This window comes from Chelmon rostratus, chromosome 5 (assembly GCF_017976325.1).
Source record: "Chelmon rostratus isolate fCheRos1 chromosome 5, fCheRos1.pri, whole genome shotgun sequence".
Classification (NCBI taxonomy): Eukaryota; Metazoa; Chordata; class Actinopteri; order Chaetodontiformes; family Chaetodontidae; genus Chelmon; species Chelmon rostratus.
The window spans coordinates 28,319,116-28,337,803 of NC_055662.1; the positions used below are offsets into that span (position 1 = coordinate 28,319,116).

General features: G+C 43.3%; 1 protein-coding gene across 1 annotated transcript in view; it reads right to left on the reverse strand.

Annotated features, from left to right (window-relative positions):
• The window catches only part of lmx1bb (LIM homeobox transcription factor 1, beta b), a 43,533-nt gene extending 36,487 nt beyond the window's left edge, over positions 1-7,046 (reverse strand). Inside the window, exons 1-2 of the mRNA XM_041937468.1 lie at positions 6,908-7,046; positions 6,242-6,428 (exon numbers count right to left, since the gene is read on the reverse strand). Of these exons, the coding sequence (XP_041793402.1) occupies positions 6,242-6,428; positions 6,908-7,046 (326 nt within the window). The remainder of the gene's footprint in view (positions 1-6,241; positions 6,429-6,907) is intronic.
• Between the last annotated feature and the right edge of the window lie 11,642 nt (positions 7,047-18,688).

Genomic DNA, 18,688 nt, shown 5'->3' on the forward strand with positions numbered 1-18,688 from the left:
TCTGGGCCTGACACAAATAAAAGGATTAGGAGCCCCCGTTTCCGTCAGACCCTCCATTCAAGACAAAGCTCCGACCAGCTTAGTGTCACACTTAATGATAAAAGTGCAAATCTCTGTCAGTCACTTTGGGCAGGAATACCGGTATTTGGGGGCTAATCTCATTTGATGAAGATTAAAAGGGGTAAAAAAAAAAAAAAAAGACAAAGAAATACGTTTTGTCGTATCTGTGCAAAAAAAAAAACATCGACTGTTGAAATTCAGACGGCAAAATCAGACATGAAGCAACTGAGATGAGGCGCTGAAATGCATCTTTAAAATCCAGAGTGAATGTGAGGCAGTGGAAGGAGTTTAGATTAGAGACAAAGAAAGAAAGGAGCAGAGAGAGGAAGCGAGTGTACACACACACACACACGCACACACATGCGCCCACACCCTCTCAAAAACCTGGGGTGTATGTAGACAAACACACTGCTCTGCCCATTCCCATGTAGAGCTCGAATGTGTGACGTGAGTGTGAGAGTAAGCCTTGGGCACACAACAGTCTGAATGCAGCACTTGCCACTATGATGCCAGTCCTCTCTAGTGTATCTGTGAAAAGCCTACGTGTTGGAAAAACATTCCAGAGTGGGATCACATATACACATTTGGGGCCAGCAGCGATACTGCGAGCCAGCAGCAGAGGCCATGTCTCAATTTCTCATGCACGTTCGACCAGGCTGCCTGGAGAAACAAGTGTGAGCTATTTCCAATCTATAGAAGCGCACCGAGGCGAACGGCTCTGGAACGTAATTAAAAATACTGGGAACGTGCAGCTTTCACCGACACGCCGTAAATTGTATTTTAAATGAATAATTTCAGCGCAGCAAAAATCCAGACGCTAAAAATGTTGCATTTTTCTGATTTATGTAATTTCTTGTAATCTGGCAAATTGAAATAGAAAACATTTGCTGAGTGTGTGTATTTCTCGGCCGGCTACTTTTTAAGAAGCCTGTTGCAGTATTTCGCAGATTTAGCCAAAATCTAATTTGTAAATTGCATTTAATGGTTTGTGGTAGACTTCCTTTTTGTTATGAAGAGTTGTCATGCTGTGAAAATAAACCTGAAGGCCCGAGGACTTGGAGCCAGTAATGAAAATCAGTACGTTGCCGAGCCGAGGGCTTTCTCTCCACCGTCACTGATTAGCATTCCCGATTGACTGACATGTCCCACTGGCTGCCTAACAGCCGGCTTTAGGAGATGAGGTTAAATTGTGGCTACCAACAAATTGCATGCTTGAGTTCCTCTGCACCCCTCTGCTATCATCCAGTGTAATGTGAGCACACCAGGCAGATCCCTCTGCAGATCCTTCTCCTCCCCTGCACTACAGCTCCCCCACACAAAGCCACAGAGACCTCTTTCCACATCCCTCGCCACCAGTCTGGCCTCTAAAGTGGTGATGGGCATTACCGTGGCTGAGCCTCTGTGGCTTCCCAGAGCGTCCTGCAAAGTGCTTTGTGTTCCAACTGCTGCTACATGCACACACACACACACACACACACACTCACGTTCATGTGCTCACACACTCTGCACCCACTCATTTCTACTAAAACACAAGGTGGGAACGCCTCGTGAAATCACCTGATTTCATAAAATGATACTTGCACTGAAGATTTACTGAGCGCATCACAAAAAACCCCACATTCGGTGAATATAAACAGCAGACTTGTGAAGATTTTATGGATGTAGCTGGTGTAACATTTATAACAGCACTATTCATATAAGAGTTCATGTAAAACGATACGTTTAAATCAAATATTTATCGCTCAAAGAGCTATTTGTGGGAACCGGAAAGAACAAAAAACAGAATCCAAGATGTAGTTAATGATGCAAATAAATATCGCTCCAACAGGTCCTTTAATGGTTCTGAATATGGGGGGGGGGGGGGGGGGGGGGGGGGGGGTGTTAGCAAACCATGAGATGACAGATGATGCATCCTAGTATGCTGCAGGGACAGGCCGAGCCATGTTGACATAAAACCCAATACTTCCTTACAGAGGAACGGGGCCAGCTTCAGCCAGCTCCTTGCCGAGCACTAAAAATCCCAGCAAGCTGAAGCAATATTATCTGACTTAGTGTTTCTAACATTAGATTTGTCTCTCTGCAGAGGTCCTCTTTTATTTACCCAAGAGCAGTGGCTAAAGACACATTTTTATCCTTTTTAGGGAGAATTAAAAAAAAAAAGAAAGTACAGCTGAAAGTTAGAAAGTCTTGCACAAAAGGAACGAACAGCCACAGATTCGAGCTGCGTCTGAAATACTTAAGCAGGACTGAGGACACTCTTTAATTAACTGCAAAACTACCCAGCTGGGTTGACAACACAAAGTACATCCCAGTCTTTTTTTTTTCTTTCTTTTCTTCTGTGTGTGTGTGTGTGTGTGTGTGTGTGTGTGTGTGTGTGTGTGTGTGTGTGCATGTGAGTGTTCACAAAGTGCCAGGCCACGCGGGAGTGTCCTAGAGTGAGTAAAACACACACTCGGTGAGCTAACACAGAAACCCAGCCGTCAGCATCTATCCGGCACACACTGCTGCAGCGTCCCAAGCACAGCTAATTAAAAAACAACAATTTCACAGGAGGGCACTCCAAACAGTTCTGAAAAGCACTTCTCAGCACACCGGGGGATCGTCCAGCATGCATGGGAGGTGAGACAGGTTCTGGGAGCTCTGTTTTTATGGCTTCATCACCGATGTGTTTTCCTACTACTCATACTACCGTGACCTAAATTTCATTTCGCTTACAGCACGTGAATTAGAAAAATTGGAAAAATCTGCATGCTGACTTATTTGGAGAAGTTACACATGAAACACTCTAAAATAACATTTTGCTAGACAGTAAAACTTTATAGAGCATGGAAAAAAAAATCCACTCCGGAATGCAATGTTTTTAAGCATCAGCAGGATCCAAAAGTAGGCAGCATGGTGTATAATATAGTTAGTTAATGTTATGTTTTGTGGATGGAGCCCATGGCAGTTTCTAACAAGGCAGTCCATTACAGGGGTGTTGTCCAACACTACGGTCAGTGATAGGCCTTATTACATGGCTCCCTTCAAAGCATCTGCTCGGTTAGAGGAAAGGTCTCCCCGGGGAAAAGATCTCCCTCTTTCTAATGATGTATAATTGACCTCCAAACACCAGGGCACAACAAACTCTCCCGGGGTGGTGTAATTCCACTCTACCTTTTACATACCGCCCGTCTCGTTCGAGCTTGTCCCTCCTCTACGGCTATGGCTCCCGTCCAACTGACAGCTCTGTCAATTTTATCAAACTCGCTCTGAAACATTTTTGCAAAAGGCAGTGCTATATGTCCATATTTCTCCTCTCCTATAATATATTTAATTCTATTTCCCCCTGTGGAAAATAGGCCTGACATATGCACATTTGATTTATTTATTTTTTTTTACCATAAATCTTAAGCCATCAAAAATATTCCTCATTCACAAAAACAGCTATTTCGTATCAAGACGGGGGCGATGAGCAGGGGTCGGCCGCGTGGCATAAAAACAGGCCAACATATGGAATAAAGGCTAATTAAATCCAACCTTGTTACTATATAATTGCACTGTATGGAGCGAGATGTGTTGAACAGTGTTGGTGGGAGTTTTAATAATACAGTACACAATTGTTTTCCCTCGTCTGCACTTAAACCTGTTCCAAAGGTGCCAAAAAAGACTGCTTGCCAATTCCTTGATTTATTATAGCTAGTGAGAGCTGATTACGGGGCATGAATCAGTTGCTGTAGGAATGTAATTAGGCACGAAGACCTCTGTAAGGCTAGGAGCTCTCCTCGCAGCCCAAAGCAGTTTGTGGGCTGACAAATGCATCTTAAATGGGTGTCATAAAAGTCAAAAAGGTGCCAATTACATCTTTAAGTATCCCATCAATGCAAATGGAATAAACAAGAAAAAAAGGAGATAGCCGCGTCTGTGTGATGGAAGGACCCTCCAGCTAGTTTTAAACCTGGGGGGTAAAAAAAAAAAAAAAAAAAAAGGTAGGAGAGGGAGGGTGAAGAATTAAAAGATGTGATGAATAACAGTGTGTGAGAGCAGGACGTCGCCCAGCGGGTTGTTGTGTTTGGCTGAGGTGATCGGACTCGCCACACAAGCCCAACGTGGCAGAGAAAAGACGGGCAGTTATATCCCCAACATGGCACCTCAAAAGCAGAAACAAAAGGCCGGGAATGAGTATTATTCTGAAGCAAAACAGATCTTATCTGTATCTCCGTCTTCTTCTCTTCACACACACCAAACACATTAAAAAAAAAAACTGCAGGAGGAGGGTGCTGGAGGAGGCATGAGAAAGAGATCCCTCTCTCCGCCGGACCGTCTCAGCCTCCAGCCACCTCTGAGCCGTGACTCTGGTATCCCATAGTTACTGCTATGAATTTTCCATTGTTATCGGCCGACTACACTCCTGTCACAAAGCTGGATGAATGGCACGCATGGCAATAGATGTAACTCTTTGTTGCTTGCGAGGTATCTAGCAGAGAGCCATAATGTCCCGGTAATCGAAGTAGAATTGTTAAAAAGGCCGGCCACAAAAAGCTGAAAATTTAGTGACAAGCATGAAAAGCGCTCATGCGATGAGAAACACAGGGCACCCCCCGGGGTCCTCGCAGGCCAAACAGCAACCCTCAGCATTGTGGTTGCTTCTGCTACTCTGCCTCAATATATCTGCCATATATCTGCCATCTCTGCTGCTTTTATGTGATAATTTACTAATTCAATTCACTCATTTATCTTACTGCACAGCTAATGGCTGCCATGCTACTTCCTGTCAGGCCTAATTTAGAAAGTAAAACTTTTGTAATTTACTATAAAAACACAAAGGAGCCATTTCTACATTATAATCACATATCCATAATTTATATAATTATTATGTTTAGTCGTTGTGATATTAAAAATGCCGATTTTATTACTATCATTATTATCATTATTATAATTATTATTATTGTTGTTGTTGTTGTTGTGTGGCTGTGAATTTGATTATCAAATCAACGATCTGAATTTAATCACATCAGTTGCTGCTTTAATCACACTCGAGCGCTTTGAACCAGAATAAGTCCGAAATTGTTCACGTTATCAAACTGTGAAACTCGCAATTACTACACTGCTACGACCAAACACTAAATTATTAATTTCCTTAAAATTGTGAGTGTGTGTGTCTGTGTATGTGTGCGTGCGCAAATGCCTGAACTTGTAATTATTCTCCATTATTATTTAAACGCACGTTGGTGTGTTTGGCTTGCAGGTGAGTAAAAGTCAGATGGAGCAAAAAGCGCGGATGTTTTTTTTATTAAATCGTTTTATGGCTGAATGCCGAATGCTAAAACGGATCATATCCAATAAAATACAAAAGGATGAAATAAAATAGAATAAAAACAGCCCATAATAAAATAATAGTAATAATAATAAAAACATGATCAAATTGGGCCGGTCAAATAAAAATAATAATATAGAAAAATAGAAATGTGATATTTAAGGTGAATTGAGGCATCAGAGTTTCAGAATGAATGAGTTTGGCCTGATCGGAAAATAAATGCAAACTGCGCTGCGGGCTCAGAGTTCATAACAAAACCTTCTGAAAACACGGTTTCTATATTTTGCGTGAACGTGAAGCGCTTGATGGTGATGGAGAGAAGACACATGATGCTGCAGGAAATACATGAGAGGGAATAAAAAGCCGCCTGCATAGTCCCGGGCCTGGGTGGGATGCTCTGGTCCCGCAGAGGCATGAATACTGTGGGCCACTGTAGTAATAAAGCCAACCAGGACAGGCTGTATGAGCGCTAATGCGCGCGTCCTGCAGCCGGCGTGTGCACTGACTTTTCGACTTCTCTGACTCATTATTACATTTTCTTTAACAGACAAAAAGCTCCCGTTTATTTCCACTTGCTCCTGTCGCTCTGTCACTGGCTTTTTAAATTTTACAGGAAATAAATGAGCTAAAGTTCAGCCGAAGAAGCGAGGACAGCAGGTGAATTTATACCAAACCTCCATGTTGTTTCAGCTATTTAGTTTTTACATCAATTAAAAAAAATCTAAAATTCAAGTAAGATTCCCACCAGCTGACTTTTCACTCCACATTTCTGCACTGCGGGTGACACACACGAGGCCTGCAGGCCAGCCAAAGCCTGATTTTTTAAAAATCACTGCAACCAAAGCAAAGTGAAGAAGAGGAGAGGAAGAGCAGGGAAATTGCGCTTACTGTTGGTAGTCGTGTTTGCAGTAAAGTTTCCTTTCTCTGAAGTAACAGCTGGTGGTGAGAGGCTGTTGACACACGGTGCACTGCAAACACTCCTCGTGCCATGAGGAGTCGTTGACCCTCATCAGGAAGCGGTCGGAGATGGGACGCTGGCATCCTTCACACACGGACGGATGGTGACAGTCAGTCCCTGGAAAACGGCACAGGAGTTGGGGCCCGTCACCAAAGAGAGAAGGCCTGAGTGAAGCACTGCGGCGCCGGGCTGAAACCCGTGAGGCGTTAAAGGCCCGCACTCAATCAATGAGGGTGTGTGCACTTCATCAAATAAAAAAAGCAAGTTTGAACGGATGGATTTGATATTTTCTCTCCAATAAGGCCTGCAGATTACATCACTCATCCGGCCTTTAGATGCCTGCACCGCTCAGGATGCATTTATCTAACAATTACATGAGAATAAAACTACATTTTTAATTATCGCCTCTATTGTTTTAGCCCTTTACGCGCGTAAATGTGAACTTTTACCAGATTTCACGGTCGTATAGGTGCCAGGACACAAACCAGCAGCGGGCACAGTAATGGCATCCACACCGGACTAACAGTGTTTGACTTGTACCCGCAGTTCAGCGGTGATGTGCTGATATTTCTGTCCAGTAAAGGAGGAAGACTCACCGAGCATGACTCCGAGCGTGGCCTGTCCCGATCGCAGGGGATGATCTTCGATTTTTATGCCGTCCAGCATGATGCACGTCTCGGGCTGTTCTCCCGCGGAGAGGCGCTCCAGTGACACCAGACCTGTTGCAATATCCATAAGAATACGGTCAGACTGGACAAGAAAATCCTGCGGCACACTAAGCTGCAGCGGGGCAGAAGCGAAGGCGAGGCTGAGACCTGTTGAAGCCGCTTGAGTTCCGTGTGGCACAGCACTGCAGCTCGGAGGAGGAAAAACGGAAAATGAGCTTAAGTGGGAGAAATGCAAAAAAAAGTCGAATCTGATGCTCGCAGTAGCTACAAGGTAAAGGAAGTCTAAGCCGGCTACACAGATCCCCGACGTGCCAGAGAAGCGTGGAGGGACAGAAAGCAAACAATAAAGGTGTAAAACTGTCTGAACAGTCACCTGTTATGCGCAGAGGACCGAGGAAGCTTTATCTTCTCGTCCACAAGCCGACGGGGGGACGCGGGGAATCTCTTCACGGAATAACAGTGTTGTTACGGATGAAAAAAAGAAGACAAAGTTGACAACAAATCCCCATAAAAAAACAGGAGAGTGTGTATGCAGATGTCCCGGCAGTAACTCTTTGGAAGGAACAGAGACGGTTGGTTGGTTGGTTGTGCCCCTGTCGCTGCAAAAGTCTGAGATCGAGATTGAAGCGAGTGGATCCTCCCACTCCTGCATGCATGGCTACACTTTTTTCATTCCCCATTCACTGCCATTGGGATGCTATTGGAGCAGAGTACAGTGCGCACAGTCCAACAACAACACACACACACAGGCACACGCACGCACGCACGCATGCACACACGCACGCACGCACAGGGGCAAAGACCAGAGAAAAGTGATATTTTACACAAGCCTGGATGGACACTGAGGCAACAATATAATAATAATAATAATAATAATAATAATAATAATAATAATAATAATAATAATAAGACACTAGAATTTAATTTTGGGGCGTATTGATATCGGGCACTCTAAAAAAATAATCCTTCTGTGACTTTAGAAAAAAAAAAAAACTACTGAAGCGAGATTTAAAGAAAAAAAAAAATCCATCTTGATGATAAATGATATTTCCGCCAGCAGTGAACGGGACAGGTGAGCATCCACTGCCTTCTTTGCTCTTTTGTGCATTGTTTCCAGGAGAGGCTGCTGTCCCCTTTCAGCTGACGCACCTGGCGATCAGCGGTGATAAGCGCGCCGTGTCCGGCACGGAGGAGGCCGAGCGGCGGGCCCGGTGCGTCCGGCCCCGGTGCGTCCGCCCGCCGCTCGGCCTGGAAAGTAAGAACATCGGTGGTGATAACGGGCTGGTCCTTTAAGGCCTGTGTTTATTCTGCAGGAACACAGCAGCTATACATCTCTGCTGCTCACCAGCTGATCAGTGCGCAGAGTAAAACCAGTGTGAATAAATTACCATCATTTTTTATATATGTATATATATCATATATGGATGATATATTATTTTAAGTTATTACAATTCAGGCATGATGAGTGAGTTTGTCAGGGTGTGATCAAGACGTTTGGAGGTGCTGAGGAGTGTTGCACTGAGGTCTGTCTGAAATTACAGGGCTGCTAATGGGATTGAGAGCTGCTTCTCGTGTCACGCTGCACGAGAGGCTCATTGTGACCAACGTGTTTAAAAGACGCTGCAGCGGCAGGAAAACACCACGAGACTGGACGCACGGGGGGGGGGGGGGACGCACACCAGCTCGTGCTGGAACCTCCAGGACAGCTTTACTTTAAAAAAAATACCTGCTCAGGTAAAGGTGATGAGGACATTACTGTAATAATAATGATAATAATGCTGGAAACTCTATAAATTATATTGCATGTTCCTTATTGCAAGATTGTCTATTTAATGGAGGAAATAAAGAAAAAATAGATATCCAAATGCTTGTACAGAGTGAACTCACGTCTCAGTGTCCACCTCTGGTCCGCAGGCCGAGCTGCTGCTGTCCCTGGTGTCCTTTGTGAAGCATCAAGGCGATGACCTGTAGCCCAGTTTGGAAAACAGAGAAGAGATTGTTGGCGACGCCCTCTGGCGTTCAGTGGGAGAACAGCTGGAGGCATCTCAGGAACAGCCACTTTCCACCTTTTCTCACATTTTTAGAGGGATGTAACCATCACACGCATGTGTACAGAGTAAATAAATATGATATAAATACTGAGGTGTTTATATTTGTCATATTTAAACTTGTTCTGTTGAAATCAGCCCACAGCTGCCACTCATGAAGACATCCATCCCCGGCTTTAGCTTTTTTCCTTCTTTTTCCAGCACTTCTATCAGCATGGGGTCAATTACCTCCCCCTCACACTATATTGGATTATCTTACCTCTGAGCAGCATTATGAGCTGAGCTCTATCAATACACTATGATCAATACATTTTTTTAGGAACACATAAAGCCTGTGTTCGCCCCCTCCCGCGCATTCATTCAGCAGTTATCGGCCAGGTCACTTGTGTGAATGAGGACATCAAGCATTCATTCATTCAATAAATCAATCCGCCAACTTTCAGCCGGCGGTGTTTTAGTGAGCCTCTGCGTGACCCCCCCCCCCCCCCATTCAAGAGGCAGGAAAAAGCGTTGCAGCAGGTGTGCAGCGCGCCAAACTTTAGCAGTTTGCTTTAAAGTACGCAGAAGCGTTGCATCCATCGGAAAGGTAAGATATCAGCACAACGCGCACATTCCTGCAGGCTCTGCGCCATTTCCACACCGACAGGATCAGACGAGCTGGACGACCCGCTTCACTGCTGCAGGGACAGATGATTTCAAAAAGGCGAAAAACAAGAGCCCACATTTAAATGTCTGAGCGGGAGGAAAGTTAAAAAAATGTGGAAATTTGTGCAGTTTTAGCAGATTTAAAATTAAAAATGCGACAGAAAAAAGTTCAAAGAAAGCGCAAAATGAAAACGATTAATCTGCTATTAACAATTATCAGCGCTAATTATTTGATTATGTCCATTTAAATATCAGATAAATAAATGCGTCATTCTGACTTAATGTACAGATTATTAAAAAAAAAATAAAAACACATAACTGACTTTAAATCCGCTAATGGGCAACAATCAATCAAATTATTTCAGGACGCATCAATCACGCTGTAACACAGGTAACAGCTGATGGAACACGAGGCGCATCCAGCTGTTTATAAGCCACGCAGGATCCATTCATACAAGTCCAACTGTGTCAGGACTCCAAATCAAATACCTGCAAACCGAGGCTGTTAAACGCTGCATTTATGTCATAATGTGGGTTTTTCGGACACCAGCAGAGGTCTGCTGAGCTGAAACAAAGCGCAGCGACACGCAGCTGAGTGGAAACGGCAAGGACACCTCACATCCTCAAAGGAGGAACCCAGCAAAGACATAATGGCTCCTTGAAGTGCGTGGCTGGAGGACTCAGAGTTCACTCACTTTGATCTTTTAATGAGAGTTTCTAAGCTCTCCATGATGCTTTTTAAAAGCTCGAAAGGAAAAAAAATACAGGCTCATTTAATTTGTTTGCAGCATCTAAAAAGCAGCAGCATCGACGTCTAAGCGTCTCGTTGCGACTCTCTCTTCAGGACGTTGCTCTAAAATCAAGTCCGGGACTCAAAGAGGGTTTCCAGGGCAGAACACCTTCCTCGCGTCCACGGAGCCGCTGAGCGCTCCTGGATCAGCTCTGAAGGTTTGCACCAATTTGCGACGAATCGGTTGTAATTGCATCTGCTTTTTGTGGAGTTTTAATGATTTGTGCTGTTTTTTTAGCAGCTTTCACACCTTAAAAAAATAAATAAATCACGCAGCAGCCAACAGGCACTGCTGGGCTGCAGGGCCTCGGGCCTGAGGGCCACTGGATGCGAAACAAACCAAAAACAGCTCGTTTCCATTTCACCATTTTAATCTAACACAGGATCAGCTCCGTTTGATTTTGGACATTTTTTTTTAGATTTCCTCTAAAATGTTGCTTCGATGCTGAAATGCGCAGAGATGTGGAGACATTCACCCTGCAGCTTCTTCTTCCACTAACTCCCACATTTCCGCTTTTATTCGCCTGAACAACAACATGGCCCCTCATCCAGAGACAGACAAAAAAATGACACTGCAGGATAATCCCGACCCCCCCGGGATTAACACAAAGTGTAATAAAGCACTGTCAGCGCGTGGCTCCATTTGTTTACGTTATGATTTATTGGATTTTTTTGTTCCCACTGATAAACGTTTTGAGTTGTTGACAGATGGCCTGACAGACCTGACAGACAGCAGCTGACACATCCTCAAAACTGTTCACCTGCATTTGTGTAGTTTAAAATATGGAGCAAAACTAATCTGTAATGTTAAATAACATAAACTCTAATAACCTGATTCCCAACCACTGAGACTAAATAAAAATGCAGATAAAATGACGCAGAGCTTTTAACTTTTAACTAGAATTTGCTGATATAATAACTACTAATGTAATAAAAAAAACATGACCAAACAATATTTTTTGTTGAAAGCCATAATGCATGAAATTATTTAAACCTAAAGAAAAATAAAAGTCCCTAAAACGTCGATAATTTAATAATTAAAATGTGAATACTGACTGTTTTGTTGATACCTTTTGTGAAAATAATCAAACTTCTATAATTTAGATGTAGTTATGAGTAAATATGAACTATTGAATTACAGGAAAATACCTCAATAATACCTAAATATCACAGACACACATGTAAACACGAGTATTATAGTTTAAAGTCCTTCATCTCCTGTTTGTAAACTGTATTCACATTATTCACTGTAATGTTTCTGAATTTCAATAACTGATTTTTTTAATCATAAAAAAGAGAATAGAATAATATAAATAATCATGCAATAAAAATAGAATAAAAACAACCCAATAATGAGGCATTTTTTGTGAAACACATGAAACATTTTGTCATTTTAGAGCAGATCACTGCTCCGAATCCTCATTCTGAGCTCAAGGCGTCACCTGATCCTCTGCTGGAGGTTTAATGACGGTCCAGCTCATCTGACGACACTGATCCAGGATGCAGTCATATTCATGCACCTGGTCCCCTGGCTCAGTGTAAACACTCATACTACTTCACAGCTGAAGGCTGAGATGATCCCCCACCCCCTGAACCCCACTATCTGAACTACAACATCACCCCCTGCTGGAAAAAACCAGGCAGTACAACTCACTCTGCTCCTCCAGAGCAAAACTCCTCTTCAAGCCTCAGTAACTGCTGATGTAAAATACTGAGAGGCAGCTAGAGAAAAGAAAACATGCTGTGAATAAAAACAAAATGAAGATTAATCTTTCAAGTCACATTAATACCATGATATTACTGTTTGTCAAACGTTCAATGAAGTACAATGTTGGATTTAATACTTTTAATTTCATGCTAGTGTAAAGGTCTCTTTCATAATGGTCCATGTTAGACTTTAACTATGTTTTTATCCTTGATAGGAAATATACAGAATGTTATTTTAGGATTTTTTGCTACATGTTGAATACTTGGTAAAACATTTACAAGCAGGCTTTTAGCTAATTTGTATTTCACATATTAATTTCTCTGTTTAACTCCCCTGTAACTCTCTGCTTGATGAGATATTAATAGATTATTAATAGAAACACCATGTCTGGTATTCTTTCCACTGACTCGTATATGCTGCCAGCATGAATAATCTGAATTTTATATTATTATATATTATATAATTAGAAGTAAGTCATCTGGTGTTGTCACATAAAAGAAATAATACCTGTCAGAAGTCCATCAGGAATTAAAAGGATGTTTTATTTACTTTACAACAAGGTGTAATATCACATTACTTGAATCTGTTTTTGTGTTTGTATTTTCACTTGTATTTTGTCAGTTTTGTCATTTCCTTGTTTTAAACTGTTGATGCTGTGTTGTTTATTTGTTCTAATATTATTCCTGATGTTTTTTCTATTCTGCAATAAAAAATATTACAATATACGTTACGAACGTAGCATAAAATATGCAGTACATTTGTTTTTTCTCACAGAAGTTCGTGGATGAAAAGATGTTTGTGTGCACATTAAGTTTAATTTATAACTTCACTTCTCTGCATCTGCAATGAAAACCATCTTCAGAAATTAATGTTCTTAAAGGAGCAATAAAAAGACAAATTGCTATTGGATAAAAAAACATTTAAAAAAATTATTTTTAATTTAATTAATTAATTAAATTTACCAAAAATGTGCTAAAGTTCTATTTTTTAGATACCATAATTTAAAATATCAACTATACTAATAATACAATCATTGCTAAATTACTGTAATATAGGTCATGTTTTTAATATTTGCATTTCAATAGACAAATTGTAAAAACATTTTACATCTTATCATCATGAATTTGCTAAAGATTTGTATTATAATAAGTTTTTAATTGTACAGTCATGAAAACTGAACTGTAATCTGAGTGAGAGCTTTTCTGCATTGTCAGACAATAACAACAATATAATAATAATAATAATAATAATATAGTATAATAATATAATATAATAAAAAGAAATTAGAGTGTTTCTTTTCCAAAGGCTTATCTTCGAAACATTTTTAAAAACTTGTTCAAAGTTGGGCCACAGATGGTAACAGATGACGCATTATGAAAGCCAGCAATAACAAAATGCTTTTATCCTGTGATGTGGGGATCTCCCCTTCCCTTCTGTTTCACTTCACACACAGGCGACGGCCAAACATGTCTTCATGTGAGCCTGAGCTGCTCAGACACATGAGGAACAACTTAGCGCACGGTCATTTTTAACTAAATTAAACCATGGTCTCCAAATGTCTCCGGGAGACACACACCCACATGTATTTGCGACTCTCTCGCTGTTGATGAGCGCCTAAAGAATCTTAAATCTTTCTCCAACGAGGCCCATTCAGTATCCCACGCAGAGGTGCTGAGTGGAGGAGCGACACGGAGACAAAACAAAGGTTTGTCCTCTGAGAAAAGACTCAAAAGTTCGGCTCATGAGCACAAAAGCAACCAGGTTGTCATGTTGCGGCGGGATATGTGGCTTTTGTTGCTACGTGGCCGTTTTCATCGTTAGCAGGAGCGTCTCAGCTCGGGCAAGATTTGCAGCGCCTTTCATCAGATGATCATGTTATTCAGTGGATTTGTCTCTGCAAAAATAATGTTTCCTCTGACAGAAGAAAAGGGAGGCTGCAGGAGGCCAGGAGCATGAGTTTAGGATGTGTGCCATTAACAACAAGCGGAGGCCTTCGCTGCCCGCTCCTCATGTGGAATGCATAAATTCTGTGACTGCTGAATAAACTGCGTGCGCTCGCAGACTTTGTGGCTGAAGTAGTGAAAGATATTCTAAATACGTCTACATATAAGCTGGCTGTGACACAGAGCTGGAACTGAACGGTTCTGAAAACTGCACGAACAATCACAAAGACAAAATAAAAGACAAATCAGGAGATAATCATTGCAATAGATACAAAATATGCAGAACGCTTGATTAAATCGGCCAGCAGCGATAAACTGCTTCTAATCAGACATCTGCATACGTGTGATTCTTTCTCTCTGTCTCAATAAAACAGGCTGGATGTGTTTTGTGTGCGCTGGATGTGTGTATGTGCACATGCATGATTGTGGGTGTGTCATTAATAGGCTGCACTTCAGAGGAAAAGGTAGAAATCCACCAGATGTTTTGCAGCTGGGTGGATCTGGTGGTGAAGATCTAGACAGCATCTGTCACAGGCGAACATTTCTAATCTGTCCTGAACATTAGGCAGAGAGCACTAAAAACCCATCACTGGCCGCATGTGCTGCTCAGCTCACGGCGTGCTAACCACAGGCTCCGCGGTCCGGCCCCGACCGAGTTCAAAATGAAACGAGAAAAAAGTCAGATTTATCAAGCATTTTTCAGGACGCCGTTCCTCTATGACTTCTTCTAAACTCTTCTCCGTTAAGCTGCTGAACTTTTAGAAAGCAAAACAAAGCCTAACAGGCTAACTGGAGTTATTAGGGCACAGTGCCTGAAGCTAAAGACCAGCGCTTTGAACTAGAAGTCTAGCAGAGCTTAGCGGGGTCAAGATCTGTCAAACAGAAAGCAGAGCTAACATCACAACGTTCTGGAAGGACGTTTTCTTTAAAGAACTTCAGCCTTCAAAAGAAAGAAGCGGCTGTAGACCCGCTCCCGTTTACATTTCAGCCTCATTCAACCAATCAGTGGTGTCGGATTGTTACAGTTGATGCCGCTTTCGCAAGATATTTCCCGGAAATTTAGACGAGTGCATTTCAGAGGACGCGTTTGGCTGTTTCTGTTTGGGAACTGTGGGAACTGCTCCAAGCTGACCTAGATGGTCTCAAGATATTTCCCTTCCTGGGTTCATGTGCCTAGTTACCAGTTGGTCAACCTCATGCCCTGTGAACTGACCCTGCCCCCCCTCCGAGGTTTGAAAGGAAAAGAAACCCAATCCTCCAGGGAGCGCTCCGGCTAACAAGAAAACTGCTGGCCTGAATCTCTCAGAAGTGCTGTGTTTTCCCACTGGACCACTTTCAGCTTAATAAACATCTTAACTAGCCAGAGGTCCCACGGGGGCTGCTGGGAAATCCTCTGGGCAGCCAGAGCTCAGGAGCTGGCCCTTTATTGCATCCAGGTGGCTGCTAAAAAATGCTGGCCGGCCCTAAATGTCCAATAAAATGCAAGTGGCACCTTCAGGGGTGGACAGGGTCAGTGCACCTGTCTGAGGACGAAAGCTGCACTCGCTCCCCCTTGTCCAATCAGCGTGATGTCACACTCCTGTGTTGTGCCACCAACATGCCCAGGGAAGCATTACTGATGGCCTACCGGACACAGGCCCCCTGACCCCTCGGGCCCCAGGCCAGAGCCAAAGAGACCACATACAGACGCAAAAAGACTGCAGTGAAACTCAAAACAACTAGGAAGACACTACTGGCTACAAACAGATGCAAACTAACCGCAAAGAGACACGAAAAGACGACAGAGACGCAAAATAACAAGAGAGACAAAATGACCAAAGATGCAAAACCATCACAAAATGATGACAAAAAAGGCAAAAACAACTGGGATGAAGCACAGAACTACTGCAAAGATGCACAAAATGATGACGCAGCGATGCAAAATTACCACAGAGACAAAAAACAACTGCAAAGACACACAAACAAAACTACAGTGACGCAAAAAGACCACAAAGAGACACAAACTTACTACAAAGAAATACAAAAAGATTGAAGAGATGAAAAACAACGAGAGAGGAAACAACCACAGACGCAAAACAATCAAAAGAGACACAAAATGACCAGAGACGAAATACAACTGTAAAGAGTCACAAAACCACAGCAGAGACAAGACGACTCGCAAGAGACTCAAAACAACCCCAAAGAAACACAAACAAAACTACAGTGAAGCCGAAAGACAACAGAGAGACACAAAACCAACAAAAAGATGCTAAATACTGCAGAGAGAGACAAAGAAACATGAGAAATGATGCAAAGAGACACAAAACCAACACAAACGATGGAGCCATGTTGTTTGCCGTCGTTTGTGTCTCTTTCACTCGCAGTGTCTTCCTCCTGTGGACGGGGGGTCTTTTACATGTCTGTGCCCGGGGGGGCGTCTCATAATTCATTCATGCAGCAAACATCCTCTAACATACACACAGAGGTCAGCGTCCCTTTTCTTTGTCTCACGATGTCCCCGGCACATTAATTGAATCCGTCATCCTGCTGGATTCATGCGCAGCTAAGTGCTAAATTAGGTGGACGCTGGTGGAAATCGTGTCCAATCACTTCCCGTTTGTTTATGGCTACTTCAAACGTGTGTGAACAGTGGCAGCAGCCTTCCTTCATCTGTCCAGCCCGGTCGCTGTCCGCAGGGAGAGTTAATTGTCCCACAGGTTTTGGAAAGACCTGGACGGTGTATTGGGCCTTTGATCTGACTTGAAAGCAGTTAATTGATTTCTGTGTTACAGGCAGTGTTAGAGGGAAGAAAAAAAAGATGCTTGCTGGTCATTTCACAACATGTGCAGAAATATCTGAGAGAGGGAGGGAGGGGGGGGATGAAGAGAGAGATCACCTCACACCCGACTCCATCCTTGCTCAATTACAGTAATTTGACTCACATGGGCTGGCCGCCGCTGCGGAGAGAGAGGGGAGGAGAGCTGCTGTGTGGGGGAGGAGAGGGGATCCCTGCTCTGGGAGATCACTCATCTTACCTCTAGCTGAGGTACGAACAGACAGATTTGATGTGCTGCTCCCCCCGGAGTGCAGCCTGGGGGCTTGTTAAGGTGGCGGTACGGAGAAGACCACACGTCCAACCTCCTGCTTTAAATCTCCGACATGTGATGACGTCAACGTGCGTCGAGGAGACAAAAGGCTGCTGGAGGTAGACGTGAACGCTGCAGTGAGAGCTGCACGGCTTACAGCCCGCGTGTCTCTGCAGAGCACGTGATTATTCATGAATCGTATTTTGCAAAGCGTTTCCTCTTTCAGGTCACGGAAGGTTTAGCATGTCCCAGCATGCACTTGGCTGAAGGGATCACAATTTCTACGCTTCCTGTTTGTTCTTCTTATGAAAACACAGATCCAGTGAAAATTAGACGTGGCTTTACATCTTCTGTCAGTGTGATTTGCTGCATCACCTGCCTGTGAGTCTGTTCACCATGGGTCCAGGTCTGGTCTGGTCCTGCTTTGACAGGCCTCCTGCCTTCACTCCTTCACCTCTCTCTGCCTCTGGTCACCCCAGCTCAGGGGGAAACAGGGCTGTCAGAGGGAGAGTGGCAGGCTAAGCCTGTCTTAACACAGCACCTCAAACCACCTCATAAATACAGGCTTCCTTTTCCAATTTCCAAGCAGCCCATCCACCTCTGTCTACATGCTTACACACTGCTCCATGTCATGTGCCGGGGTGTGAGTTTAAAAATGACCACGGGACATCTGGCAGACTCAGAGGGTGGGGCTTTGATGTGCTGCTCTGCAGTTCAGCTCAACTTCGACGGAGCCGAATCCTCCGAGCGACGCAGCAGCGGTGACCGGGGAGCCTAACGTGGGCCTGGTAGGTTAGAGATAGCAAAGACGCCTTGAGACGGATTCACCAGATGTGAAACGCTTAAAGAAACACAACAGCCCTTTACTGCTCCTCCAGCCTTTAAACTGCTGCAAAGCTCACAGACAAAAAAGGTTGTTTCCATTTTAATTTGAAAATGTGGTCTCTGAAAATCATCATTATTTTCTATATCATAAAGTGGAGCGAAAGGAAAAGTGAAACCATGTGAGGCAGCTTTTTGATGGGCGATGCTGGGCAGGGCTCACGAGGGAGTTGTGGTTCTGTGAAAGTAAGATTGCTCCGTGCCCATCTGGAGAGTCTGGCTTCACTGCTCCTCCGACCAGGAACACAAACCCGGTGATTAGCTTCATCTAAAAACTCACATCCAACCTGCAGAGCTAACGTCAGACTCTACCTGCTGTCCATCTGATAACAGCAACGCCTTCACTGGTGACACTTTTTAAGGATAAAGTCGTCAATATTTCACATTTACTGTCGACACTTCAAATGTCAGTCTGAATACTTTTCAACCCCAGCTGAAGTCAATCTAGACCAAGAATATTCACTTATTTAAAAAGGCTAAATTGTTTCCCAGAGCAGCTGTTCAGTAAACAGGAATGAATGGTGCATTTGTGGAACTATTTCCATGTGGGGATCTGGTGGTGCAGTGAGGATTAACAGCAGCAGGACAAAGTAAGAACGGAACCAAACTAAAGTACAGCGGGCGTGTT